At 37.5% G+C, this 27,762-nt stretch overlaps 2 protein-coding genes across 2 annotated transcripts in view; both read right to left on the bottom strand.

The window, feature by feature from the left end:
- LOC110027714 (cyanate hydratase) overlaps positions 1 to 13,801 on the bottom strand; it is a 25,938-nt gene extending 12,137 nt beyond the window's left edge. Inside the window, exons 1-2 of the mRNA XM_020729244.1 lie at positions 13,467 to 13,801; positions 943 to 1,014 (exon numbers count right to left, since the gene is read on the bottom strand). Coding sequence (XP_020584903.1) covers positions 943 to 1,014; positions 13,467 to 13,750 — 356 coding nt within the window. The 5' untranslated portion in view covers positions 13,751 to 13,801. The remainder of the gene's footprint in view (positions 1 to 942; positions 1,015 to 13,466) is intronic.
- A 3,321-nt stretch (positions 13,802 to 17,122) lies between these two features.
- On the bottom strand, positions 17,123 to 20,813 carry LOC110027671 (cyclin-dependent kinase inhibitor 5-like). The gene is made up of 3 exons (XM_020729185.1): positions 20,202 to 20,813; positions 18,105 to 18,311; positions 17,123 to 17,498 (listed from the first exon to the last, which is right to left on the bottom strand). Exons 1-3 carry the CDS (start codon positions 20,561 to 20,563, stop codon positions 17,429 to 17,431), a joined length of 639 nt encoding a protein of 212 aa, XP_020584844.1. The 5' UTR covers positions 20,564 to 20,813; the 3' UTR covers positions 17,123 to 17,428.
- Between the last annotated feature and the right edge of the window lie 6,949 nt (positions 20,814 to 27,762).

Raw genomic sequence — 27,762 nt, 5'->3', positions numbered from 1 at the left:
TTCAGCAGGCAGCGAAGGAGCGGTGTGGAGCAGTGACAATGGGGTCCAACAAATAAGTGGGGCCCGTGAAGGCTTTAATCACATACGCAAGTAGGAGAAATTAATTGTCACTACTCCTGTGATGACAGAGGGCTTGGAGGTGATTCTAAAACCTTAGAGGTCGAAGGAGTGCGCCGAGGGGAGGGAGCAAGGGAGGTACTTTTAAGTGGAAGGATCTGTCAGAGTATGAAGCAATGTGGGAACCTTATGAGGTGATCTGAAAACAATTTCTATCATTCCACCTTTAGGACAATGTGCTTTTTCGATAGGGAAGTATCGTTATGCCGCTTATTGAACCGGTCAAAGCGAGACCGGTCAGGAATCATCCAACTGGGACACCACAGCCATCTAAGGGTCAGACGGCTCAGCAAGCAGCGGAGGAGCAGTGTGGAGGAGCGGCAAAGGGGTCCAACAAACAAGTGGGGCCCACGAAGACTTTAATCACATACGCAGGGAGGGAAAATTAAAGGAGTTTGGGAGGAAAGTTTTAAGTGTTTGTGATAGGTTTATCTTAAGGCTAATAACCTAGGGTTGGTTTTTCATGTATGTTTGCAGCTTTCCTTCTCTTCTCATGGTGTTCCTAGCTATGTCTGGGGTTTGTAGTGAAACAATCTACATATTGAACAGTAAATCATTACTATATCTTGCTTATTTTCTTTGATTTTCGTAAGAGTAGCCATCGTTTGAGTTTTACCACCTATCTATTACAATTTCGTCGTTCTTTGTTTGTTGTTTTTGGTTTCGGATCCTATCAATTTCCTAACAAATAAATGGGGAAGAAATAGATTGAAAAGGAGTATGGCATTCTAATGTCATAGATTAGTTCTATTATGCAGAAAAAAATTGACAGAAGAAAAAAAATTGATAAGATTAAATTTGGGTGGTCGATAATCTTCAACTTACATGCCATCACCAAAATCCTCATTTATGATTTCTTTGATGCTCTCTCCAAAGTGCATAATAGCTTCATTTAGCCTGAAAAAATTCAGAACTTATAAATAGCAGTTTAGGAGGAATTCAAATGCAAATTGCATATCATGATTCAAGTAATAAATGGGCCTCACCTTCTATTCATTTTTAATACTGGGGAGAAAAATCGATTGAGGAAACAAAAAAGAGGGCATTTACATGTATACCACACAATTCTTATAAATTTACATATCTAACACCTACACTTTAACTTTTTACATTTCTAACACTCAAATCTTACTTATCACATAAAATATCCTACCATCACTACCTTTTTTAAATGTGAAATACACTTTTTGATGCATAGATAAAATGGCATTAATGTAAACAATAAAGTTGAGGTGTTAGATATGTAAATACATAATAATTGAGTGGCGTGTATGCAAATCTTAAAAAAAAAATCAAAGAGGGGTTTATGCAGCATATGGGAGAGGATTCATAGACTCAAGTCTAGACTAAACTAGACTCGAGGATTCAAAATTTATTTAGCTTTTTAAAATATTTTTTATTTAAATTAGGTAGAAATTATCCATTTGGATAACGTCAAGTTTAAATTAAGTGACACAATTAGATTTGAATTTGGATTTACTAATATGATACGGAGGATGTGACACCAAAGTTAATCCAAATCATAATAGAAACGAAAATATTATTGCTGAAATTCAAAAAATGACAACAAAGACTCTTCAAAGCAGAAAATAAACGACAACAAACACAAATAACGCCCTAGGGAGAGGACGAGAGGAGTGACCCCCAGCTGGACAACAAGTGGGGTGGCTGGCCGGGGTTTGCGGAGCAAGCAGGGGGATGATAGGGGGAGATGGTAGCAATGGAAGGAATGGTTGGAGATGAGTACGGTAAAAGATTAGAGTGAAGTTAGTGTTGTGAGGACAACAAAAGTTATGCAAGAAGGGGTTTATTGCAGTAACAAGGGCAGGTGTAGGGATTACGACAATGGTAGTGTAATTTGAAGGGGGTTATGGCAGACCATATAGGTACCCCCAGATTCAGAAAAATGAGATAGAAAAGCTGATCTGAGAGATGCTCGAGGTTGGGATTACCAGACCTAGTGTGAGCTCTTTTTCCAGTCCTGTCTTGTTGGTGAATAAAAGAGATGGTAGTTGGAGATTCTGCGCGGACTACCAGATTTTGAAGAAGAAAACGGTGTTGGACAAGTTCCCTATTCCTGTAATTGATGAGTTATTGAATGAGTTTTATGGGACAGTTACTTTCTCAAAAATTGATTTGAAGTTAGGGCACCACCAAATCATGATGAATTCAGTGAATGTGCACAAGACAACATTCAATACACATGAAAGATATTACAAGTTCTTAGTGATGTCGGTTGGCCTCACCAATGCCCCAACGACATTTCAATCCCTCATAAATAGAGTTTTTCAACCTTACTTTAAAGATTTATCCCGATTTTTTTAATGATATTCTGATTTACAGTGGTACAGAGACAGAGCACGTAAGGCACCTGAGGATAGTCTTGGAGACATTGAGGGAGTTGAGGGAGTACCGGTTGTATGCCAACTTTAAGAAATGTTCTTTTGCACAGTTGCAGGCGGAGTACCTAGGACATGTGGTGTCCAGAACAGGCGTAGCAATGGATCAGTCCAAAATTGAGGCTATGGTTGATTGGCCCTTACCAAGAAATTTGAAGGAATTGAGAGGATTCTTGGGTCTCACCAGCTACAACCAAAAGTTCATAAAAGAATATGGCACGATAGTATCGCCACTGACAAAGCAGTCGAAGAATGACATTTTCAAATGGGGAGAAGCAACAACAAAGGCCTTTGAACAGCTGAAGAGGGTCATGACTAACATACTAATATTACCATTTCTAGATTTCAGTAAACCATTCACGGTGAAGACAGATGCGTCAGGGTACGGATTGGGAGCAGTGTTCATGCAGGATTAATAGACAATTGTCTACTTTAGTCGGGTTCTTACAGCTAAAGAGAGGACAAAGTCAGTATATGAGCAAGAATTGATGACAATTTTCTTGGCCATTCAGAAGTAGAGGCCCTACTTGTTAGGACGACATTTCTTGGTTATGATAGATCAAGAGAGTTTAAAGTATCTTCTAGAGAAGCGAATAGTGACTGAGGAGCATCAAAGATGGCTATCCAAGCTACTGGGATATGATTTCGAGATTCAGTACTTGTCGGGATTGGAGAACAAGGCAGCCGATGAGATGCCGAGGAAGGTGGAGGAACCCCAATTGACAACCTATCAGTACCCTTGGTCCTAAATTCGGAGGCCTTGAGAGAGAAGAGTGAAAGGGATGATGAGCTGAGGAAATTAAGGACTGAATTACAACAGGATTCGAACAGTCATTCAGGATATGCATTGAGGGGACAATAGCTGCTCCACTAGGGGCGATTCGTGCTACCCAACTCATCAGAGTACATTCTCAGATTATTACAATGGTTTCATGGCAGTATGATCAGGGGTCATTCAGGGATGAAAAAGTCCTACAGTAGTCTGACGTCAGAGCTTTATTGGGCGGGGATACGCAAAGACGTGAAGGACATAGTGACAAAATGTGATATGTGTCAGCACCACAAGTAATTGACCACAACACTAGGGGGTTACCACAACCATTTGCATTACCGAAAAAGGTTTGGAAAGAAGCGTCAGGGGCTGCCACGATCAGAAGGGTTCACGGTGATTATGGTGGACGTGGACCGTTTAAGTATCCATATTTCATTCTCTTACGATATCCCTACGCTGCAGTCTCAGTCACGGCAGTGTTTATCCGGGAAGTAGTGTGTTTGCACGGAGTGTCGAAATCGACTGTATCAGATAGGTACAAGGTGTTCCTCAGCCATTACTAGAAAGAGCTATTTAGGTTGCAAGGGACAGTCCTTAAAAGAAGCACAAAATATCATTCACAGACCAATGGGCAGACAAAGGTGGTCAACAGAAGCGTAGAGACAAACCTGCATTATTTTGTATCTAATATACCGAAGTTATGGGTTAATTGGATTGCATAGGCCGAGTATTGGTATAATACTTCATACCACACTGCCGCACAAGGGTGAGATCCACCTCATACATTATGTGCATAACACTACACCTGTATCCAAAATTGATCAGTACTTAGAGGAGAGAGATAGGATACTAGCAAAGCTCAAGGGGCATCTTTTGAGCATCTTTTGAGGGCTTAACAAATCATGAAGAGGAAAGTGGATGTATACAGAGAGATGTGCAATTCAAACAAAGGGGCATAGTCTACTTGAAGCTGAGGCCCTACCGACAAAAGACATTGGCCAGGAGGAGAAGCGAGGCCAGGAGGAGAAGCGAGAAACTTTCACCGAGATACTTTGGGTCTTATGAGGTGATGACATGCATCGGGGCGGTGGCCTATCGTTTGAAGTTACCACCATCAACCACACTACGCCCGATCTTCAATGTACTAAGATGTGCAATTGGAGATCTACACTATTGTCGACACTGACAAAAAGACTTGGAGGTGATTTTGGAACCTTTCGAGAACGAAGCAGTACGCTGAGGAGTGGGGTAACCAAAGGAGGTAATGGTCAAATGAAAAAGGCTACAATACTATGAGGCAACATGGGAGTCTTAAGAGGTGATCCACAGTTTTCATCTTTCACCTTGAGGACAAGGTACTTTTCTGGGAGGAGAGTAATATTACGCATGTTACACTCTTACAAGCGCCGGTCCACCCTGGACTGGCTAAAAGCAATAGAATCGGCCCATAGGCGAGCCGGTCTTGGTGATAGGAAGAAAGGGAGCGGACAGAGGGAGTCGCAGAAGAAGAAAAGGAAAGGATGGGATCCACTCGAGCCATAATCACATATTCAAGGAGTAGAAATTGAGGGGAGTTTGGAGGGGAGTTTATAAGTAAAGTTTTCAAATGCGGTATGAGAATTCTATTAAAGGGGGAACCTAGGGTTTGCTTTATTTTCATGCATGTTTTTGTGTGGCTATTGTTTTCATTTCTTTCGGTGTTGCTCCTAGCGACTTCTAGGGTACGGGAGAGCCGATCTATCTCTCGAAAGTAGATCATCTTTGTATCTTGTTATTTTTTTTCCTTTGATTGTTGTAAGAGCAACCCTTATTTATGTTTTTTCACACATCTTTTGGGATTTCGTTTGGTTTGTTCGATGATTTTTTTGCCGAGGCATATCAACCTCTTCACAATTTCCTTGTTTGCCAATCAAAAGCTTTAGAAGGCCAAGAAATTCATTTATAAGATCTCAAATTTTAAATAAAATGATAAATATATAAAGACATAAATACATAAAAAGAAGATAGGCTTCAAGAGAAAAAGCTATAAATGAGATCAAACACGTACAAAAGACAAGGCTTTCGATGTGGACATGGACAATTCACAATTAATAAAGTTGAAATGCCAGCTCTAGCACACCCTGCTTGTTGGGCCTTGGAAGAAATTAAGAAAATCTAGCATAAGAGTATGAGATGAAGATCAAGAAAGTAATTCAATATATATATATATATATATATATCCATTTAATAGTGTTTAATCACTAAATAAAACTATCAGAGCATCAAAATCCAAAGTCTTCCACAAATCCACCTACTAAAATACGAAATAAAATGCAACTGCGCAATTAAATCAAATTAAATGGTCCAAATCTTAACCCTCCTCAATGCTACACCTAAAGTACGAGTATAAAAAGCCCTTCTATCTAATGCATAGCTAGCAACCTGAAATTCATAAATTTAATGGTCCTAATCTCATCTTTTCCATATTGTTTGGAACTCTTATAATATAAAAAATATTGTATTCATGTCCATTTCTTTGCTCATATTATGCCCTGTGCCTTATCGTTTATATTTTGCTCAGTAAAATTTCACATAAAATATAAATTTGCATAACGAATAGTCTTAACATTAAACATGAGTAATACAAAGTTAAATATTATAACTACTCATGACATCTGAATATATAAAAATTGGTTTAGCAATAAATTAGACTAAAAACCACATCATATCAACATGATAATATGAAAAATATTGACTAAATAAGCACATTCCATACAAATTTTTATATAGTGAAAACACACTGAAAAGTATCAGGAAATATGCCCCTAAAAAGGAAGGGTACGTTTATCTCTTATTTAAGAAGTTATTAAATGAAGATTATAAGAATTCCAGTACGTCACTCATGGCCTTGCTCGGTCATGCTCCCACCCAAGGCGCTTTACAAACCCTAAAGTCAAAGGATTTTAGTCAGTCACCTATTTAGTGTGATACATAAACAACTAAAAAAAGAATAAAATAATAACAGTTCTAATTCAAATTTATATACTATGTTAAATCCCAAAAGGACCGTGAATTATGTAAATTATTTAACACACACACATCAGTAATCATGAATTTGGAGTCTCCTAAACCTATCAGTCTCTCAATTGCAGCTGTCATTTGCTCACCCTTTCTATGTCGCACAAGCACTCACCTGCAGTGCCCTAACCGATCTTTCTCTTTAAGGATTGGAATCTCTTATTGCTTTCTTTGTTGCAACTCCAAGCTCCCTCTGTCTTTCTCGTGATGCCCTATAATCATGATTTGGGATTAAAAAGTTGATGAGATTATGGGGGACTCTGGTTCGAGCTGATCGACTAAACCGGCCCAGTCGAAATGAAGAAAAGAAAAAAACACGCTAAAATGAAGTCAAACGTATGAAGGACTAATGACGAGCCTTGTTAGAGACACAACATCAAATTATGAACAAAGAGCATCATGCTCATCTTCCTATCTCTAATTGATCAACATATTGCGTGGATAAGAGGCTACAAGCATAAGTAAAACAAATTTTGGCTTGATTCATAAATGTGGACCATTCACACTCCCTTAAGCCAAACTTTTGAAATTACTTAATCTCCTTTCCAAATTTCAAAACATCAATCAAAATGAACTAGTTTGGCCAATAACCGACCAAGCAGGAAGATGATAGAAACCATCAATATTAGAGGGCACCTCCTGACTCAAGGAAGTGTTACCACAGGCCACAGTGATGGAATGCATTATGCTAACTAGCATTATGCATTCCAAGTATTAGGCAGCTCACTTGAAGCTTCATAGAGATATTTGGCAACGCATTTAAAGAATACCTTGAAGGCAAATAAAGACAGCTTTAATACAAACAAAACCTAGCACCCTCTCAGGGAATCCAATAGCACATTTGCTTTGGATTTAAAGGCCTCTAAAATAATGAAATAAATTTAAAAATAGTAAACTAAGATATAGCCTGAGAGCCTATTTTGGGCAGATTAAAATCGCGGGCAGCGTTTTCAAAATGCCACGGTCCCGTTTGATAAAAGCATTTTGGGGTGCGTTTTGAGAAACAATAGTTTCGATTATTTGATAAACGCGGCCCGCGTTCGTTCGCTCGCATTTTACCCCACTGCCCTCGTGTCTCGTCTGCCCCGACCCGAGCCCTAGCGTCGATCTCACTCGCTCTCGCCTCAATCTCGGTAATCTCCTATCGCACTCTATACCTCTCACATGTACAGTCCCTTTCTCCTCTTCCTCCCCTCCACAATGTGTGGTAGTTATTCCTGTGATAATTTCGCTTTTTCCATGCGATTTTGGCTTTCTTCCTATGATTATTAAGATTGGTTGTTTTACTGAGAATTTGATGAATTGATGAAATTGAGTTGTTGATTTGTCCTGGAGAATTGTTACGGAGAAAGTACCGTGAGTATGATAGTTGTGAAAGGGATTTTGAGTGGCATTCCTTGAGTCCTACATGTTGTATTTACTTATTAATTGTTATATGGATGCATTTATGACTTACTGGCTGGTCACATTTTATTAGGTTGTCTATTTTGCAAAAGATTTATGGATAGAATGTTTATTGCCTTACTTTCAGTTGATATGAGAGTATAGTTGCGGTAAGAAACATATATATATTGATATATTGATGATGTGCTTGGTGGTTGTGGTGGCTTTGGGTGTGTGTTATGTTGGTCTTGGGTGTGTGGGTTGGTGGTGAATGTGAGTGTGTGTGTTGGTGACTGTGGGAGATGTGCTTATTAGCTGTGGTGGCTTTGGGTGTGTGTGTTGGTGGTGGATGTGAGTGTGTGCGTTGATGGTTGTGGGAGATGTGCTTGGTGGCTCTGGTGGCTTTGGGTGTGTGTTATGCTGGCCTTGGGTGTGTGGGTTGGTGGTGGAAGTGAGTGTGTGGTTTGGTGGCGGAAGTGAGTGTGTGGTTTGGTGGTTGTGAGAGATGTGATTGGTGGTTGTGGTGGCTTTGGGTGTGTGTTTTGCTAGCCCTGGGTGTGCGGGTTGGTGGTGAATGTGAGTGTGTATAGTTTGGTGGTTGTGGGAGATGTGTTTGGCGGCTGTGGTGGCTTTGGGTGTGTGTTTTGCTGGCCTTGGGTGTGTGGGTTGGTGGCGGATGTGAGTGTATGTGATTTGGTGGTTGTGGTGGCTTTGGGTGTGTGTTATGCTGGTCTTGGGTGTGTGGGTTGGTGGTGGATGTGAGTGTGTGGTTTGGTGGCAGATGTGAATGTGTGTGGTTTGTTCTTGTGGGAGATGTGCTTGGTGGTTGTTGTGGCTTTGGGTTTGTGTTCTGCTGGCCTTAGGTGTATGGGTTGGTGGTGGATGTGAGTGTGTGGTTTGGTGGCTGTGGGAGATGTGTTTGTTGGCTCTGTTGGCTTTGGGTGTGTGTTCTGTTGGACTTAGGAGTGTGGGTTAGTGTTGGATGTGTGTGAGTGTGTGTTGGTGGATGTGGGAGATGAAATTAATGGCTCTGGTGGCTTTGGGTGTGTGTTTTGCTAGCCTTGGAAGTGTGTGTGTGTATGTTGATAGTTGTGGGTGATGAAATTGGTGTCTCTGGTGGCCTTGGGTGTGTGGATTGGTGTTGGATGTGTGTGAATGTGTGTAGGTGGTTGTGGGGGATGAAATCGGTGGGTCTTGTGACTTTGGCTATGTGTTATGTTGGTCTTGGGTGTGTGGGTTGTTTTTGGACGTGTGTGAGTGTGTCTTGGAGGTTGTTGGTGGCTCTAGTGACTTTGGTGTGTTCAGTTGGCCTTGGGTGTGTGTGTTGGATGTGTGTGAGTGTGTGTTAGTGGCTGTAGGAGATGAAATTGGTGTCTCTGGTGGCTTTAGGTGTGCGTTTTGTTGGCCTTGGCTATGTGGGTTGGTGTTGGATGTGTGTGAGTGTGTGTTGGTAGCTGTGATGATGAAATTGGAAGCTCTGGTGGCTTTGGGTGTGTGTTCTGCTGGCCTTGGGTGCGTGGGTTGGTGTTGGATGTGCGTGAGTGTGTATTGGTGGTCGTGGGAGATGAAATTGGTGACTTTGCATCTTTTTTTTTCTAGCTTAAAGTTTTTTGGTTATATCACTGGTAGATTTATTTTGTGGTTCAATATTAGATGTTTATATCACCGCTTGCTTTGTTTTTCATGCTTTCACTTTAATTTGTCAGTAACGCAATGAGTAAGACCAAAGAGGTAGGATCATTGGTCATATAGGATAGAAAAGTCACCGTTATATTTAGTGAACTCTTTCTTAGAGAAGTCGAGCTGGAAAATAGACACCACATATTTTAACAAAGAAGGGTGACATAATTTATGGTTAAATTCAAAGAATTGACAAGAAGGGATTATTTTATGATGAAATTTAAGAAAAAGTGAGATTAATTAAAGAATGATTGAAAAATATGGTAAGAACTAAAAAGGGGATCCACGGGATTGGGTTGGAATCCAGTGAAACGGACAATAAATACTCCAGAGGATTCGTGGACTAAGAAATTAGATGTAATGACTTACCCAATAATTAATTCTTTTATCATTCTTTATCCTACTAAGTTAGTATAGCTAGTAAAAGTTATTATATCTTGCAAGCAGTGTAGGCAGCTAGAAAATTCAAATTCAGTGGCATTGATTTGGTTTTGGAAGAGAAGTTGTATGGCATGTTCCGTAGATTTGTCGCAACGGGAGCTCATGCTCTCACCCCAAGCAAGCAGAGGTTTGTCGGCTCACCAGAGGTAATGAGAACCGAGCAGGTTAGTGACTCAGGAGAACTCCCAAGTCAAATTGACAAGGATGTTGAATCCACATGCAGGTCAAAGCGGCCCAAAGTGAAGAGAAGAAAAAAAAGGGACCGCGCTCATCAGAGCTACAATAACAAGACTGGCTGAATCCTGCACAGTTAAGCACGGTGCCTCACAGAACACCTTCATTGATGATTGTCTTTGAGTCCTAAATACATATCCTGGACTTAGGGCGAAAAAATAAGGTTATATGAACTACTTGAAGTTGCTAGAAGACCCAACCCGCAGACAGTTTTTTATGAAGATGAATCCAGAATTCCGAGTCGATTATTCACGTTCTTTCATAGACAAATGATTGTTTGAGATATTATCAATTTGTTTTCTTAACAATCTTTGAAATTTGTTTCATAGATTGTTTACTTCCTTTCTAGGACGCACAATCAGTATGTTTTTATCATAATATTAGTGATCATTATATCCTGTTTTCAGATGTTCTATGCTTTCTTCAAATGGCTTAAGTTCCTCTATGTTAAGTTTTTAACATTGTCCTTTTCAAAACTTTTGAAAGATGAATCCAGAACAATTGAACTTTAGCAGAAAAGTTGCCCTTATTCTTACGTTGTTATATGAGTACTACATTTCCAATGTCGATCGAACCCCAAGTATGGCATCTGAGATAGTTATGTCTGAGGATCCCACATTCCAGTTCATTCTTACACATTGCAAATGACGATCGATACAGGTTGTTCTACAAGTTATTTTTTTCAAATATCATTCATACATCAACATTAGTTACATGTGAAATCGTAATGAACTATATCTAATAAGACAGAATAGTATTTGAGCTATTGACGGAACGCACGTCGATGCACGTTATCCAGTACAGAGGTCGTCTACATTAGACGCTATGGCGCTCCCACCCAATGTGTGATAAATGTGTGTGACTAACACATGCTTCACTTTTATTATAGCTGGATGGGAGGACAGCTCACACGATAGTCATGTTTTTAAGTTTGCAACCAGAAACCAAAGAAATTGCTTCCCGTACTCATTTCAAGATATGTACATATAGAAGACACGTTCGGTATTTTTGGTTCATTACTAAATGACGTATTTGTTCAGATAAATATTACTTGGTGGATGTTGGATATCCTTTACAGTGTGGTTATCTGGAGTCATGCTCTGATACAAAGTACCACATTCCCGATTTTGAATGATCCAATGGGGTTGCACACAGTAGGAACGGAATGTTTAACAAGAGGCAATTTTTCTTACAAAGTGTGATCGAAAGATCCTTCGAAGTATGGAAGAATAGGTGGGTAATATTACATGATATGTCAACTTATCGATTTTCGAAGCAAGCGCAGATAGTAGTAGCCACTATAACACTACAAAACTAAATTCGACAACACCCCTCAAGGTCAGATGTAGACTTCACCCTCGCAAAAGATGATCAGCTCTAGCTCCCACCAAAAGCATTTGAATTCCATGTGGGACAGTCCATACTACAGCTACAAATGACATCACAAGATGTTCACACACCAGACGGTGAAGGTGCATCGGAGATGACAACATTAGAGCAGACAACGGATGACAATTTTCAATTTTGAATGGGTCTGTCTTGTTAATTTAAGAACTTTTATGTTTACTGTATCTCAATTATATCACAAATATTTTTGGATTTAAAACTTTTTTGTAATTGCTTTTTCTTTATTTTATGTTTGGATTTTATATGTTTTTTTTTTTTGTGGGCTTGTGGGGTACATGATGAGACTTTGGACCTTATTGGTTCTTCTGGGCGACCTATTGCTCGTTGTTGGTTATATTACATATGAAATCCCAATGAAGACGATTAAGTAGTTTTCTTCTTCTCGGAGCATCGATTTATGAGGCGTTTCTGGATGGTTTTTTTGTGCATATGCATGATTAAGACAACCAAATACCTCTATTTTTTTCGGAGTAACGGGTTTTTATGCTACTCTCTATGACTTTTTTTTGGTGATATGCACATGTAACACATGGGATGCTAATTATATGTGGGTTAAAGACAATCAAAAACTCATTTCTTTATAAGATCAACTGTTGTATTATAGTGACAGATTCGTTGGTTGGTGTGGTGAGTTCGCTGAGTCCTCACATCTACTTTTTTTTTAATCAAATTTTCGTTTTTTTTATTTAATATTGTTTCTTATTTTCAATTTCCATAATTTTTTTATTTCATTTAATTTTATGACTGACATGCTCTCTCTTGAATTATTGAAGAAAAATGAGTTCTAGGTTTTCGAGGAACTTCGGGCAAGTTTTGTCACTGCACACTTTCGTCTTTATTACTCACGTCATGTCGATCACATAGCTACAAGCGACAGTTCTACAGATGTCCTTGCTGGCAGGCGATGTAAGTTCTTCAGGTGGGCAGAAAGTCCGACCGATTCCACTGTCAGTAGTGATCAGGGTTCGAAGATATCCAAACCAGACAACGTTGCTCATGACATGCTTCTTCTACATTTTAAAATGAATATTATCATACTTTTAATTGTAATTTTAATATGTTCTTTCTTTTTTATTAGGTTTCTTGATACTCACTCTTAAGTGGAGTGTATACCATTTTTCATATTATTATGAAGTAATTTTTTTTATTCTAAACTATCAAATGTATAGTCATTATAATTTTGTTAGAAACAACACAATTGCACAGTGGCAGAATAATCATTTATCCATAAATAGCTGCAAATTAGCTTTTTTCCAAACGCACAAACCGATAGCTAAAAAGTTTATCCAGATCAGAGACAAAATATTCATTTATCCAGAAATAATTGCAAATCAACTGATTTCTAAACACACAAATCAAACAGTCGGTCAGTTTATCTAGATTAGTTGTTGATTAGCAGCTTATATGGATAAGCTGAATAAGTTGCAGTTGCCCCAAACAAACCCTGAGACTTGCAAGGATTGTCAAAGTTCGATTTACAGCACACCGCCAAGGCGGTAAAGGAATCATTTCACAAAAGAAATCCAACAGAATTTGAGAAAAAAATATAACAATAGAAATGAAGAAAAGATCAGATGAACTCCCAATCTCCTCATACTTATGTTTCCCCTTCAATCACTTAATACAAGAGGATGTCCGGTACTCTTTCTTAGGCCAGATTCAAAAAAAAATCAGCTTCAATCACGCAAAAGAAAATTTCAAGGGCTTCAAATTATACTATTTTAAGAAATCTCATTCAATGACAATTACTTCTCATACCTAAAATAGAACTCCAAATAAACAATCAAATATAATTATAGAATTTAATAGCAGTCAATGACAAGTAATTTTCATCCCAAGATTTACTAAATCTAGTTTTACAAGATTTACTAAATCCTATTTGAATCAATCTATGATCTATCGGAAACCCTTTCGATGAGAAAGATTAGTAAACCTAGCCATAGAAGAACCAAAAAACAAAAAGAAGAAAATTATACCTATAAATGGCGGGCTCTTGGATGATGTTGGGGCGGTAGGATCGGAAGGGCGGAGCCATCATCTCCGAGATAAGGTCGCCGGTGAGTGCGGGGACGGCGGAACGGAGGGAAGCAACAGTGTCCGGCTTGAGCTGAGCTTGTCGCCGAAAAAGCTGGGCCACGTAGACATTAGTCAGACCCGTTTCTGCTGCAATTTGCCCAAAGGTTTTCCCCGACGACCGCTTAGCTGAAACCAGAGCCGCTACTATTGCAGTCGGCGCTGCCGATCCACCTGGTTCCTCCATTGTTTCGCAGCACCTAACTCTAGCACACCTTATTACTTTAATGTTGGTGTGCCTTTGCATGCATTGCCCCCAATTTTTATGTATTTACATGTCGACCACCTAAATTTTACTTCCAAAAATAACTTTCCTTGCAACTTTGCATGCATATATATATATATATATATATATATATATATATTGAATTGAAGTGTTCAATATGTAAATACATAAAAATTAAGCGTGTTTTTGAAATTATATTATTTAAATGTCTCAAAAAACATATAATTTAGATAGGTCATCTATAGTCATGTTAATCATGGCTTGGTGCATGCATGCCAAGCATAATAATATGTCCATCTATAATACTTTTTTGTCTTCACTTTGGATTATATCGACTAATGAGCACGTTGATTGGAGGCTTTTTAACTTATGCCAAATCCATTTTCAATCCATTATGATCCAAACGCGATCCGTCATTATTACGAGAAAATACTTTGTCCAGGCATTGCACGTCCGAAAGACCAAATACCGACGATCACGTCGCCATACACATCAACGGAGGGCGACGTGACCATCGGTCCATTATCACCAAAGAACTTGAGGCATATCACACGTGAATTGATTGATACAAAACAATTTATTCTACTCATCACTATATAGCTTAGTCAAACATCAATAACAACCCTCTATCAACTCATCCAACACGAGGATCAAAATGTTTAGTTCGATCATTATCATGTGAGGGGGCTCGATACAATATAACATACCCATATCCATTTTTTTCATTCATAACTGAACAAAACATTTCTTAAATAGCAATGTAGGCAATACTGATTTGTTTCATAAAATTTTTATTTTTTCTTAGAAAACTAATTTATGTAGTGTGATGATCAAAGAAATACTTATTTTGATGCGATGCGATGCGTGCTAGAAATTCACGATTTGCAGGATGATTAATTTCTTATTTTTTTTCTTACGTAATTTAGCGAATTGGTAATTTTGCGCAACGGCACCCCAACCTCCATATATTTTATTGCACAATAATTAAAAACAATTAGTCATTTAGTGAGTTTCCCAATCCTAAAAAATAAAGCCTCCATGCCTAAAACTATTACTCTACAATCATTTTACACTCAATCAAACGGAAAATATTTGCATACATAAGACATACTCAACGCTGCGTTCGTCCATGGGTTATGCAGGGGGTGCAGAGGGGTTCTATCGGGGTTATACCCCTCTATAACCCCTCTGTAATCTCTTTGTAAACTACATGTAACCTACAAATGAGTTCCGAGCTTTTGTAGTTTCATAGGTACAAATGAATTACACGGAGGTTACAAGGGAGTTACAAGGAAGTTACAAGGGAGTTACACGGAGGTTACAGGGGATATAACCCGGATATAACTCCTCTGTATCCCTGGAATAACACCTGACGTACGCAGCGCTGTGTACGTCTTATGCACGCAATTATTTTCCCAATCAAACACCTAAAGGAGAAAAAGAAATAAACTACATACATACCACACAATTTCACAATTTTTGTGCATTTACAAATCTAGCATCTAAAATTTGATATTTAGATTTATAACAATATGTTTTCTTAAAATTTTGCATATAAACAACATGAAAATTTATATGTTGGATATGCATGCAAACACCCCCACAAAAAAGAAAAAAAAAATCAACTTTTTAAATTCAGCATGTCTACAGACAACAATACAATCAACCCAGCAGGCCCCTCGTGCGCAGGTTCTGCCTTTGACAGAAGATGAGAAATTAAAAACATTTTTAAATTCCAAACATTTACGAAACAAATTTTACTTGGATTGCTTCTTCCCGAGAAAGACTACTGAAAGAGAGGCTGCATATTTTCCATGCACAAACTGCTGCAGACATCATGAGTGTATTTTTAACCATTTCAGGAGCTGTGAAACCACACCATTTATAAGCAGACATGAAAAAAATTACATGCATATTACGAAATTCTTATGGATTTATATGTATAGCACTCGGACTTTAATATTTATATGCATAGCAAAAATATTTTAAGATGGAGACAACCCGTGCGGAAGTTCTAGCAACAGAAAGCAGCGTTATACTTTCGTACTTGGACCAGACCAGTTCAGATTTTTTTTCACTATCGTGGAGTCAGTCGGTCTTCTTGAACTATTTATAGTTATTATATTGCTATATGTTTCCTTTTATGATGCTTTAGGTTTAATTTTTATTATGTTTTATGTCGGGACAGCCGTTTATTTACGATTTTTCATTCTATAATTGTATCCAAAAGCGAGTGGTGCTTCGGTTGTACATCGTTCTGAGATGATGACTACCCTTAGTGATCTCTTTGTTCGTATTCATCATTGCCATGCTAGCTGCAGCCGCCCAGAAACAACCCTTCTTGGTTGCTTATCTGCAGTCTACCTTGTACGCCTTCCAAACCCCACATTTCTCCATTCAAACTTATGACTGCCTTCCATGAACCCCACTTATCACATTCCACCATTCAAACTTGTGGCCTTTTTTCCATGAACCCCACTTACCACTGCACCTTGTTATCGGCACAAATAAACCTCCCATATTTTGATGTTGTTGCTCCGGACCAACCACAACTTGGTGTTGCCGCTCGAGACAACTCTCTTACATCAATTCAGGCCTTCTCAACTGTCTTGCATAGTTGTCACAACCCCCCAACTCCGTCGCGTTGTTGTTTTACCGCTGCCCAGCCATCCTGCATCGTTATCATAACCCTGCAACTCTATCACCTTGTTGTTTCACCGCTGCCCGACCATCTTACTTGAGTGTTGTTATCTAGGACAACAAGCATCTACTATGCGTTCGTTGTACTCACCCCCTTGCTCCACTTCCTCACCGACACTTCTCCCAAACCCCAAACCCCAAACCCCAAACACCAAACACCAAACACCCTCTACCACCACCTTAGATATGTCTAGTTGTAATCTCCTATTTACTTTTTTTAATAATAATATTTACTTTCCTATTATAACTTAAATTAAATCCAATATCAATGCTACTATCACCAACTTTTAAAAAAATTAATTAAACCTTTTTCATACATAAATTTTCACACTAGAATGTTATAAATATAAAAATTCCAAGTACTAGATATTAAAATATCAACAAATTGTAAGATATACATGTAGATTTCCAAAAAAAAAAAAAAGAGCATTTACAAACATACCACCACTGAATTCTTATGTAAATAAATATCTAACACTTAATCCTTTCTTTTTCTTTTCGCAAATAGCACAAATAGGCTCCAGAGTGTCAATAAAGCACTAAAAAAAAAAGAAAGAAAAAATTGCCACCAACGAAATCAAGACAAAACAAAGAAGGCCGCAATATTCAATCTCATACAGTGAATGCAAGATAAACAACATAAGAAGATCAACGTTTATTTCCCAATGAACTTTCAGACACCAACATGCAACAAGTTACAGAACCAAGCGAGTTCTAACATATTTGGTTAGGTGGTCCTAAATGCTAAAAGTGTTACAGCTACAGAAGCACAGTCTGCATACTATACACAACGTTGGATTGGCATTTCAAACCTTGGGAAATCCATTGCTTCTTTACACTTAGGTAATAATTATCTTAAATTACCACTATGAGGTCAGGCTTCTATGGAAGACTGGACGTGGATGAAAGCAGAAGCTTTTGATGGAGGAAGGTTGGGTTCTAAGAGTCGAGCTTCACCCATTCATATCGACCGGGAAGGGGAAAATCATTCAGGGGATCAAAATTATACCTGCAAAAACAATATTGGATAAGATACAGGACTTGGTTCATAAGTTTTCATTATTAATGAGATTGCATGAATGAAATCATGAAATAGATTTCGCAGTGATTGGTCTCAAAGCTATTGAACACAATATATTCTGATAAGATGAATCTCAAACTGTTGGATTTGCTTGAGAAGGAAAATTTACATATGCAATTTTTATGAATTTACATATCTAACAGCCAAAATTTAATATTTACATTGATCATTTGTTGGTGGCATAAAATGATGCACTTGACTCCTAAAAAGTTAATAAAAGTGGAATTTTTTATGTGCTGTTAAAAGGTTTGAGTGTATGAACGTAAAAGTGGAATTTTTTATGTGATGTTAAAAAGGTTTGAGTGTATGAACATAAATATTACACTTGTAAATACATAGGAATTGTGTGATATGCATGTAAATTCCCCTAATTTGAATTGCACTCTATCTCAAGACAAATCCAATAGCTTTGAGACCATCACGACCAATTGTATCCATTCAAAATATTGGTAAACTTCAAGTTTTTTTTTTGGAAAAATGTAAGACATGCTACAAAGACAAGAAAAACAGTAAAATTAATTAAGGAATCAATACTTCTCCATGAATTTTTTCTGTTGTAGATGCTCGGTCCCAGCAAAAAACTCTTCAATCTCACGAGGGTTTGGAATGTTCTGATGCACAGCATTCCGTAAACTACGGTTAAAGGCATTTGTGGTTGGAGTTAGCCTAGTGGTAGAGCCAGGAGTCCTAATAGTTTCAGAACTCCTTATCAAACTGCAAGGTGTGGTTTCCCTCACATTCCTGAAACAGACGGAGCGAACATATCAGAGATTCAAACTCATCATTAAAAAAACTGTAAACTCCCTGCATTCTATCAAATTTTTGCTCAAATACTTGCATATCTAACACCTGAACTTCGTTTTTTTACATTTATACCACTAAAATATTTCATATCACGTAAAAATACCACTATTATAACTTCTAAAAAGTGAAACGCATGCATAGGTAAGGCAGCATAAATGTAAAAACAAGTATGGGTGTTAGACATGTAAATACAGAGTATTTCATTGGTATGTACGCAAATCTTCCTAACAATTAACATCCAAAACAGAGTCACATGAGCAAATCAGAAGTAAATTTTCAGGCAGATAAAGCTAAACTGAAGGAGTTCTTTGAACACATGGGACAAAAAACTATATATAGGCCAAACGTTGAATGGGCCAACCCTGCAGAGATTTTATCACTATGTTTAACCATGCTGGATAGGCTTCTCATAATGGTCAGGCAGAGGACAACCAATATAAGTTCATTTTTTGGCTGCAATAACTCCACAGATTCTCCACTACATAAATGTTATCAGAGCTACATAATGGACAATTATTAACTCATATAAAGGCTTACTCTCATTTATCAATCATAATAAAGCAGCTTAAGAATACAAAAAGTCCTGCAGGAACCAACTGATGAAAAACCATGGGAAAGGCATAGTGTTTTAAATATTGTCCAGCTACTTTTGCCTTTCCAGTTCAGAAATGTCTCACAAGACACCAACTTTTGTCAATTTGAGTACAACACAGAAAACAAAAATGAAAAACCACCTATAAATCATAAGAAAATAGGAAGATTTACACACACACACCTCAATTCCTATGTATTAACATGTCTAAAAAGTATAATTTATTTTCTAGGAGCATGCCACCTTAACTATGAATGAAAAGGTGTATTTTGCTTTTAAGAAATTAAAAAAGGTTGTGTTTTTTGATGTAATATGAAAGATTTGTGTGGTACAAAGGTAAAAAAGTAAATTTTAGGTTAAATATGTAAATACATAGGAATTTAGTGGTATCAATATAAATTTTTATATTTGCTTATATAATTCACTAATCTTTAACTGCATTAAAAATGCAACTGAGATGAACTGAACTTATTTAAAGTGAAAGAAGTCTTCTAATGCATATGCTTTTGATGCTATTTATACACCTTACATGTGTATGTAAGCTCCTCAAAAAATTAAATCTGCAAAACATTTTTTTTCCTTTTAAATTATTTCAAACAGAAAAGTTTTTTGCATAGAGAAACAAATAAAATAACAACAGTTTCATACATTTCAAATATAGTAAAAAACAACTGGACACAAAAGAACCATGGAGGAGGCCCCTACTGCGCCATTATATATGAAAAGAAACTGAACAGCAAAGACAAAATTGCAGAAATTGGAAAGCTTGTGTATGCAATATCCATAAAAAATGTGAATTTAAAGTCATGTAAAGAAACTTATAAATCCATAGTAACAAAGATGTAAGCTTTCTTCACCCCAGGAAAAAAAATAATCTAAAATGAAGAGAGAGAGAGAGATGAAGAAATTTAGAAGCATGAGAACCAGATTTCTCACAAGCCAGGAGACATATACTCTAACCAAGAGAAAAGAGCTGGCCGCTCAAGCTAAATAAAGCAATTAGAACAGAGGATATCTAGGATGAAAAGCCAACAATTTTTAGAACTACAGAAAGCAATCTTCCATCTAAAACAAAACAAAGTCCTCAATTTTCAAAAAATCAACCAAAAAACGAGGAACAATAAAGGGGTTGCAAAATTAATACTTGACAACAAAATCAGCGAAATATGGAAAGAAGAAACATATAATCAAAGGAAAATAAACCCTAGTTTCACAAAGTTCAGTGCCGAGCCAACCTATCCCGACAATCGAAGTCCAAAACGTTTTCCCCAAACGATGTCTCGACTCCTCCGTCCACCTCCGGCGAGGCCTGAACGTCAGCACAAATCTTGGACTCTGAGATTTTATTATGAATGAAATTAAGGGCGGGCTTCTGCAAGCGGCGACTGCGGAGCTGAAGGTAGCAGGAGGAAGAAGATGATGATGAATTGTCGACTGCAGAGGTGGTGGTGGTGGAGGAGGAGGAGGAGGACGGTTTCCGTGGGCGACGAAGCGCGAGGGTTCTTGCTCTGGTACGAACTCCTATAGAAGACTGAGCTGAGACCTCCATGACAGCTACCTTCCCGGCGAGCTTCGCTTTTCTTATGTACTTGCCCATTCAATATGGCAAGATTGCATGCAGGAAGAAGGCTTATTTCGGTTGGGAGAAGAGGAAATGGGTAAAACCAAGGAGGGAAAGGGATGCGCAGAAGACTACAGGTGGCGGAAAGAGAGGGAAGTCGAGATGAGAAAAAAAAATTTTCTCCAATAGAGGAAAAAGAGTAGAAAAGGGGAAGAAGAAGAAGCCACACGAGAGAGAGAGACTGATGGAGGGGATGTGAGGAGCCGAGTTCATTGTATCAAAAAGAATTTAGTGGGAGTTTCGTGTCCGTGAATACGATAAATTTTCCTTTTTTTTAATATATATATATATATAGACACCTACCCTCCTTTAGTTCGATTTTATAGATCTATTTAAATCATATATAGATTGTTAGCTGCATCAATGTAGTCCACATGCATCACATGTCAATCTAATTAGTACATTAAATAGACATGATGATCATAGGCACACAAGTTGGGTCCGCGATTGATAAAGATTGATTCATTAATTCTTCCCAACTATACCATGCATTGATATCAACTGATACAGGATGAGACTCACAGGAAGTTTATAATATATAATTGTTGGATTCTAGTTTGTTCTTTGTGGATTATGTTTTGAGAGTTAGAGTTAAGTGAATGAGAGAAGGAAGAGCGAGCAGAATAAAATCGAGAGCTTTTTATGGAGAATGAGTAGAAATGTCCTTTTATTTGTATTTTTTATCTCGTACTTATAAAGATGTGCTTTGTAAAATTATAGAAAGAAGTGAATAGTTATGAAAACCGTTCTTAATGTCATTAAGATTATAATTGATTGTATAAATTTTATGACATATTTGTATTACAATTTGAATTTCAATATTGGCGGTAATTGACTGGTCGGTTGGTTTGAAGTCAACCGACTAGGGCAATCGGTCGAGTGGCGTATGTGCCCTCAGAAGTACGGGTTAGTCGGTTGAGGTGTTTGGTCGTATGACAATCTTGTTTGGTATTTTTTGTCTTAGTCGACTTACAGAGTTCAATTTTGAGGTGGTCGTTCAATCCAGATGTGTGGTTGATCAGTCGAATGTGATCGATTGGCTTTTTTCGTAGTGAGCGTAGCTCATTTTCTATTTGGTTTGAGTCTTATAGGGCTCGTGTCTCATCTGCCTGGTTGGTTTGTTGCCTAGACTAGATCTCCAAATCCTGCAACGTCCTAAATGGATATTGACAAAGACGGGGCATGGTATTCGATGAGACTCACTGCATGGATGATTCACGCCTCACTTTTGACGGGTTTTGCTGCTATAGAGCGGGGAACCATCTTTAGAGTTTGAACCTATCCCGGGTTTGGAGATGCGGCTTTATGTTCGGCCTTGGATCGTTGGTTGATTGATTACCTCGAAAGGAGGCCATTTCCTCTTGGTTTTTTGTTCTCTTTGAGATTCATATTAGTATTTTTAGTAAATAAATATTAGTTCCCCGAATTTTTCTACTTCTTGATAACGACAACTACAAAAACGACAGGAAAAATTATTAAACAATTGTAAACAATTGTTAGCAATAAATTTGAATAAATTTGTGAATTAATTGAAGACAAGACTTCCCTTAGAGTTTTGTGCCCCATGTGATCTATAAATAGATGTGAACTGAGCCTCGTATTATTTGTTTTCAACTTCTATTTTCACAACTGAGGTACGTTACTGCTAACAAATCGAACTGAATCGTCGTGGATCCTAAGAGGCTCATGAGGGTAGGGTTTTAGATTCCCTCTTCAATAAAAAAGAAGAAGGTGGTGATGAAGGACAAACAGGCGAGGCCTGAATCTGACTTGGCTGATGTAGTCGACTCATTTGACGATGCGGAAGGTCGGTCGCTGAGGATGCCTCACCGAGGGGCTACCATGCCCTTCCGACCGAGGCGAGCGGTAAAAAGCTAGTGGGAGTGGCTGTCACAACCCTCCCATAATTATTGCCACATTTCAATCCCTTTTTCAATCAGGTCATAGAAAATGAGCATCAAGCAGCACTGAAGAGTAGCAGATGCATTGCACAGTCTAAATGGCATCCTCCTAAAAACGAAATTCCCATAATTGCTCATAAATGTATTCTTGTCATGATCCTCTGAAGCTATAAGAATCGGATTGTACCCTAAATATCTATCTAAAAAGTAGAAGAATGCACAATAAAGTAGCCTATGCAACTTCTGGTTCAAGAAAGGTAAGGAAAAAAGATCTTTCCTAGTGGCTGAGTTTAATTTTTATAGTCAATGTAGATTCACCACTCAGTGACATGTCTAGTAGGTATTAATTCATTATGCTCATTCACTCCCCCTTTTTTGGGTACACAATGAATGAGACTAACCTATGCACTATTTGAAATGGGGTAGATAATATCTGCATCCAGTCACTTCACTATCTCTTTCTTAATAACTCCTTTCATAACAAGGTTAAGTCCTCTTTGAGAGCCCGTCATAAGTTTATAATTCTCTTCCATAAGGATCCTATGCATGCATATTGAAGGATTGATCTCCTTAATATCTGTCAAAGTCCATCTAAAGTCTTCTTAAAACTCTTTAAAACTCTCATTAACTTCCCCTCTGGTAAACTATTGAGTTATGAGGATATGATAATAGGTAAAGCGAAGGACTACCCTAAGAAAGCATTCTTAAGATATTTAGGAAGGATTTTCATCTCCAATTGAGGTGTTTCTTCTATGGAACGAAATAAAGGTATAAAATATCTAGTGGTGTCCAACAGTTCAAACCTCTCCTTGAAACCTCAAACTAACCTCTAAAGGTAGAGTTGATTCTTCCTTATAGTAATGTCAATCATCCTCAATCAAGCTCTACTCTACTGGATCAACTTCACAAATCTTCTAAATTTGGCTTCTACTAAGCTGATCCACTATATCCTTTCTAAAATAAGAATTCCTATTTGATTCAGAAGGTAATTTCATAGATTTTAAATATTAAATGTTACATTCTGATTATTTACTCTCATAGTTAAATCCCTCTTTTGTACATCAATCATCGCCCTATCAATAACTAGGATAGGTCTGCCTAAGATGATCAGAATCTCCTGATCTTTCTCCATATCTAAAATAATAAAATATGCAGAGAAGATAAACTTATCCACCTTAGTTAAAACAACCTCTATAACCCCTCTAGAATAGGTACTTGAGCGGATAACAAGTTGAAGGGCTATAGTGGTGGGTTGGACTTCTAATCCTAACCTCTTCATGACCGACAATGGCATGAGGTTAATGTTGGCACCTAAGTCACATAAGGCTTTCCTAAAAAATTTCTCTCCTATTGTACAGGGAATGATAAAACTCCTAGGGTTCTTAAGTTTCTGAGAGAGTTTTTTTTGTATGACAGCACTGCACTTCTCGCTCGGTGCTACAATCTCAAAGTTTCATAACCTTCTCTTCTCTTTCAATATATCCTTCATAAACTTAACATAGCTAAAAATAAACTCCAAATCCTTAGTAAAATGGATGTTGATAGTCAACTTTTAAACACTTTCACAAATCATGAAAATTGTTGACCCAACTTATGTTTTGAAGTCTCTGTGGAAATGGAGGAGATGATATTTCTAAGTTCTTCCTAAGGAGTGAAACATGTCCTCCTAAGTCCTTAGTAGAGTTTTTAATTGGTCTTTCAGGCTCAGTGTTATCTTCTACCACCTCAGAATCCTTCCCAGTCACTTTTTCCAATTCCCTTCCACTTCTCAATTTAATAGCTTTCACATGTGTATTACTCTTCTCCTTAGAGTTCACTTAAGTGTTACTAGAAATAATTCCTTGTTGTCCATTACTTGGAGAATTTGCAATTTGTCCCAATTGGCTTTCTATGTTTCAAATGGAAGCACCTTGACTCTTCAATTGATTTCTCATTTACAAACTACCTCCACTAAAAACAACTTTTACTTAAAGTATTGATTTAGGTTAAAACCAGGTGGGTAAGGAGATCTTGAGTTGTTACTACCCTGGTTATTCCACATTCCTAAAGGATTGTCTTGATTATTTCTCTCCTGTTAGTTTCCTATTTCTTGATTATTACTATTTCAATTAAAATTGGGATGATTCTTCCAACCAGAATTATAAAATTTATAATAAAGCTTATTCATCCTATTGTTCATGACATTCATGCTCTTGATGGGCAAAGCACCAGGATCCACCAGTTATCCATATGAATTCTCCTCTATTACGGGTGACCACCCTTGTGGTGATTCAAGCCTAATTGATCTAACTTCTTATAGATAGCCGCCACTTGCGAAGTCAAGATCAAAAGAGTGTCTTTGTCATCACCTTCCTAAAGTTTACTCGATCAGAAGGCCATTGAAATTTTTTTGTTGTCATCTCTTGGATCAAAGTATAGGTCTCATTAAAAGGTTTCGACATAAGGGAAAAAGTTCTAGCATCTAGGTGCTAGAACCGCCAATGCTCGGTCCTAGCTTTTGGGAAACGAGATGATTTCTAATTGGGAAAAATTCTAGCCTGTTAATGTCAGTCCTAGCCTGAAATGTTAATTTAATTAAGATATTAAAAAAAATTTCTAAGTTATCAACAAAGAAAGTGAAACTTAATCCACATATTTAAAAAGTTTTCCCTTGGAATGGTTTAATAAGTCGATGTATATGAAACTTAATCAAATAAACAAATGCTAAACAGAAGCAATACTCTTCCTTACCCCCTTCTGGTGGAAAAAGAAAGTTTAGTTAAGGGTTAGATTAGTTCCCTAATTCCAATATTTAACTAAATCATCACTATCTCCCATTATGTTAGCACTAATATAGTGGATATATCTCTATTCCACCAAATTAATGTGATTAACTTAGTTGGTTCCATTATTATCTCTTCTGAGATTCATAATTCACAATAAATACTAACATTACACTTGGAAAAAATGAAATATAAATTAAGTATGATAATTTAATCATTATTCAATAATAGTCATCATTAAACCTTAAAGAAACTTCACATACATCTCCCTTATTTCCCCATCCCAAGGAAGAAAAAGAAAACTACTCGCTAAGCATACTTGAACAAACCAACTTGATCATTTGATTGAAAGAGAAATTGAAGTACACAATTCTTACAAAAAAAAAAAAAAAAAAAAATTCACAAAACAAGAAATCCAGAACTGATCTCCCTTCCTTTACTCTTACGAATTTGAAATTACGAGCATATAATATCTCAAAGTCTCTCAATTCTCACGTCTCTCCACTTGATTAATCTTTCCTTGCCTTCTCCCTTCTTGTTCCTCCCTCTAGAATGTTAGAAAATTAAAGAAAAAGCCCCTAAAAAGTTGTATTCAACATTTTTTTACTTCCTCCAGCGAAATGACATATCTAACTGCTGAAACGAGCAGTTTTTGCATTCGGGAACATAGGCACCCATGGTTAATGTCGATGTGTCGTACTTCTGCTCAACTTCAGCCCTTATGTGCTACATTTGTAGCACTATAATGTTTGGCGCTCGAGAAATTGGCTCAAATATTTTGCAGTTTGAGCGCCTAGGCATCAGAGATCAGGCCTCGGTGCTTGCCTCCAGCGCTCCAACACCATGTTCATGGTGCCAAGTTTCCAATCGCTTGAGAAATTAATCTTCTAAGGGTTGTTTGTGGTGCCTAGACGCCCAGCCCTAGCGTCAAGGCGCCAAAACACCAAGTTGCTCTAGACAAAATAAAGATGTTAAATACACAAACTTTACACACATGTCAGACATAGAGGCTGGAGTTGTGAGTTACAGAAGTTGTGAACCGTGTAGGTCATAAAATGTCAAGAGTTGGGAGTTGTATGTGTTGAGAAAATGTCTGTAGACCTTAGCCTCATTTTTAAAGCACACTATTACACCATAGCTTATGTCGGAATTTCGTAACGTACATCGTGACTCTGCAAGAGGTTCCATTACAACAAGTAGGGTGCTGATGAGTAGTGGTTGACTGTGGTCGGCGGCGGCAAGAGCAAGTTACACTTGTTGTACCATCGGTGTAGAACATTGAACTTCAGCTCCTCTTCGGTCCAACTCTTTGTCCGGTTGAAGGCCTAGCCCCCCTTTCATGAAATGAGTAGAGATCTATTTATTAAGTTTTGGAGATGTCTTCTTGCAAATAAGGGCGGAATGCATACCACTCAAAAAGATGACCAAGAGATATTCTCTCAATCGGACGATATTTTATATATATTTGAGTGTCTTAATGATGTTGAAACTAATGAATCTTAGGCTCCTTGGATTCGTCTCATCGAGACACTTGATTTGACTGTAAGCTTATTTGATTTAAAATTCAATTGATTTTTCAATCAAGCAGTGAAAACTTTTAAAAGTGATTTAAGCGCTCGATGTAGGCTTGAGATGACTCGCATTGGGCCAACTTTGTTGTCATTGAGCCCATCTTATCAAGCCGGTTAGTTTAATAGTAAACTACCTCAAGAATCATGCCAAATGAAAAAATTTTTGTTGATGACGTCAATTTTCTTCGATAAATAAAGAAAAATCCGATTTAGATCGAGAAAAAGCATAAATAACTAATGTTTATGATAATTTTGAACATCACTATCGACAAGGTTATTTAAGTTCAAAGAAAGAGTATTGAAGTTTATAAACGAACTTGTGGTTCTGACTAATTATCTAATATGATCATATTACGAATAAGAGCAAACGAATAAAATGAAAAAGAAAGAAGTAGATTGTTTGATTTTTTTTTCTTAAAAATAATTTATAAGATATAACCTTTTATCATTTATAAATAAACAAAACATATTAATGTTTATCATGACATGAGACTAATATCATAATAATTCGAACAACAGCAATAATAATAGTAAATCTCATATCATTAAATGAGGAGAAAATATTATGTCCGTACGACGATAATGAGAATCACATCAGATTTCACATTCACATATCATGATGATTCACATCACCAATCACACATCTGTTTTGTTCGCTCTCTTCATTATGTTCTAATGAGCACAAATATAAAAATTGGTCTTAAAATGAAAGAGAGAGGCAAGCAAAATTTCTTAGGCCTTAATGCAATCTGGGATATTTTGAGCACAAAGAAAAATGTGAAGGTGGAGGCATTGGATTCCCATTCAATATTCTTTCCAGCATACTTTCACTGTATATAACTCCACCATATTCATCCCTTTTGATAGGGACTTCCATGGCGACGCTGAATAGACATGTGCTCATATGTCTTATTTATCTACTAGCCCGTCAATATATATAT

Source organism: Phalaenopsis equestris, unplaced genomic scaffold (genome assembly GCF_001263595.1).
Source record: "Phalaenopsis equestris unplaced genomic scaffold, ASM126359v1 Scaffold000436, whole genome shotgun sequence".
Taxonomy (NCBI): domain Eukaryota; kingdom Viridiplantae; phylum Streptophyta; class Magnoliopsida; order Asparagales; family Orchidaceae; genus Phalaenopsis; species Phalaenopsis equestris.
Note: the sequence above shows the minus strand (reverse complement) of the source record. Positions and strands in the feature narration are given on the sequence as shown.

What these genes read in the sequence shown, in the direction of transcription:
- LOC110027671 (XM_020729185.1), bottom strand. Translation starts at nt 20,563, where the DNA reads ATGGGCAAGTACATAAGAAAAGCGAAGCTCGCCGGGAAGGTAGCTGTC. An exon ending in GACTTCGATTGTCGGGATAG is followed by an intron (nt 18,312 to 20,201) that starts GTTGGCTCGGCA and finishes CGTCTGTTTCAG; the next exon opens with GAATGTGAGGGAAACCACAC. An exon ending in CAGAAAAAATTCATGGAGAA is followed by an intron (nt 17,499 to 18,104) that starts GTATTGATTCCT and finishes TTGTTTTTGCAG; the next exon opens with GTATAATTTTGATCCCCTGA.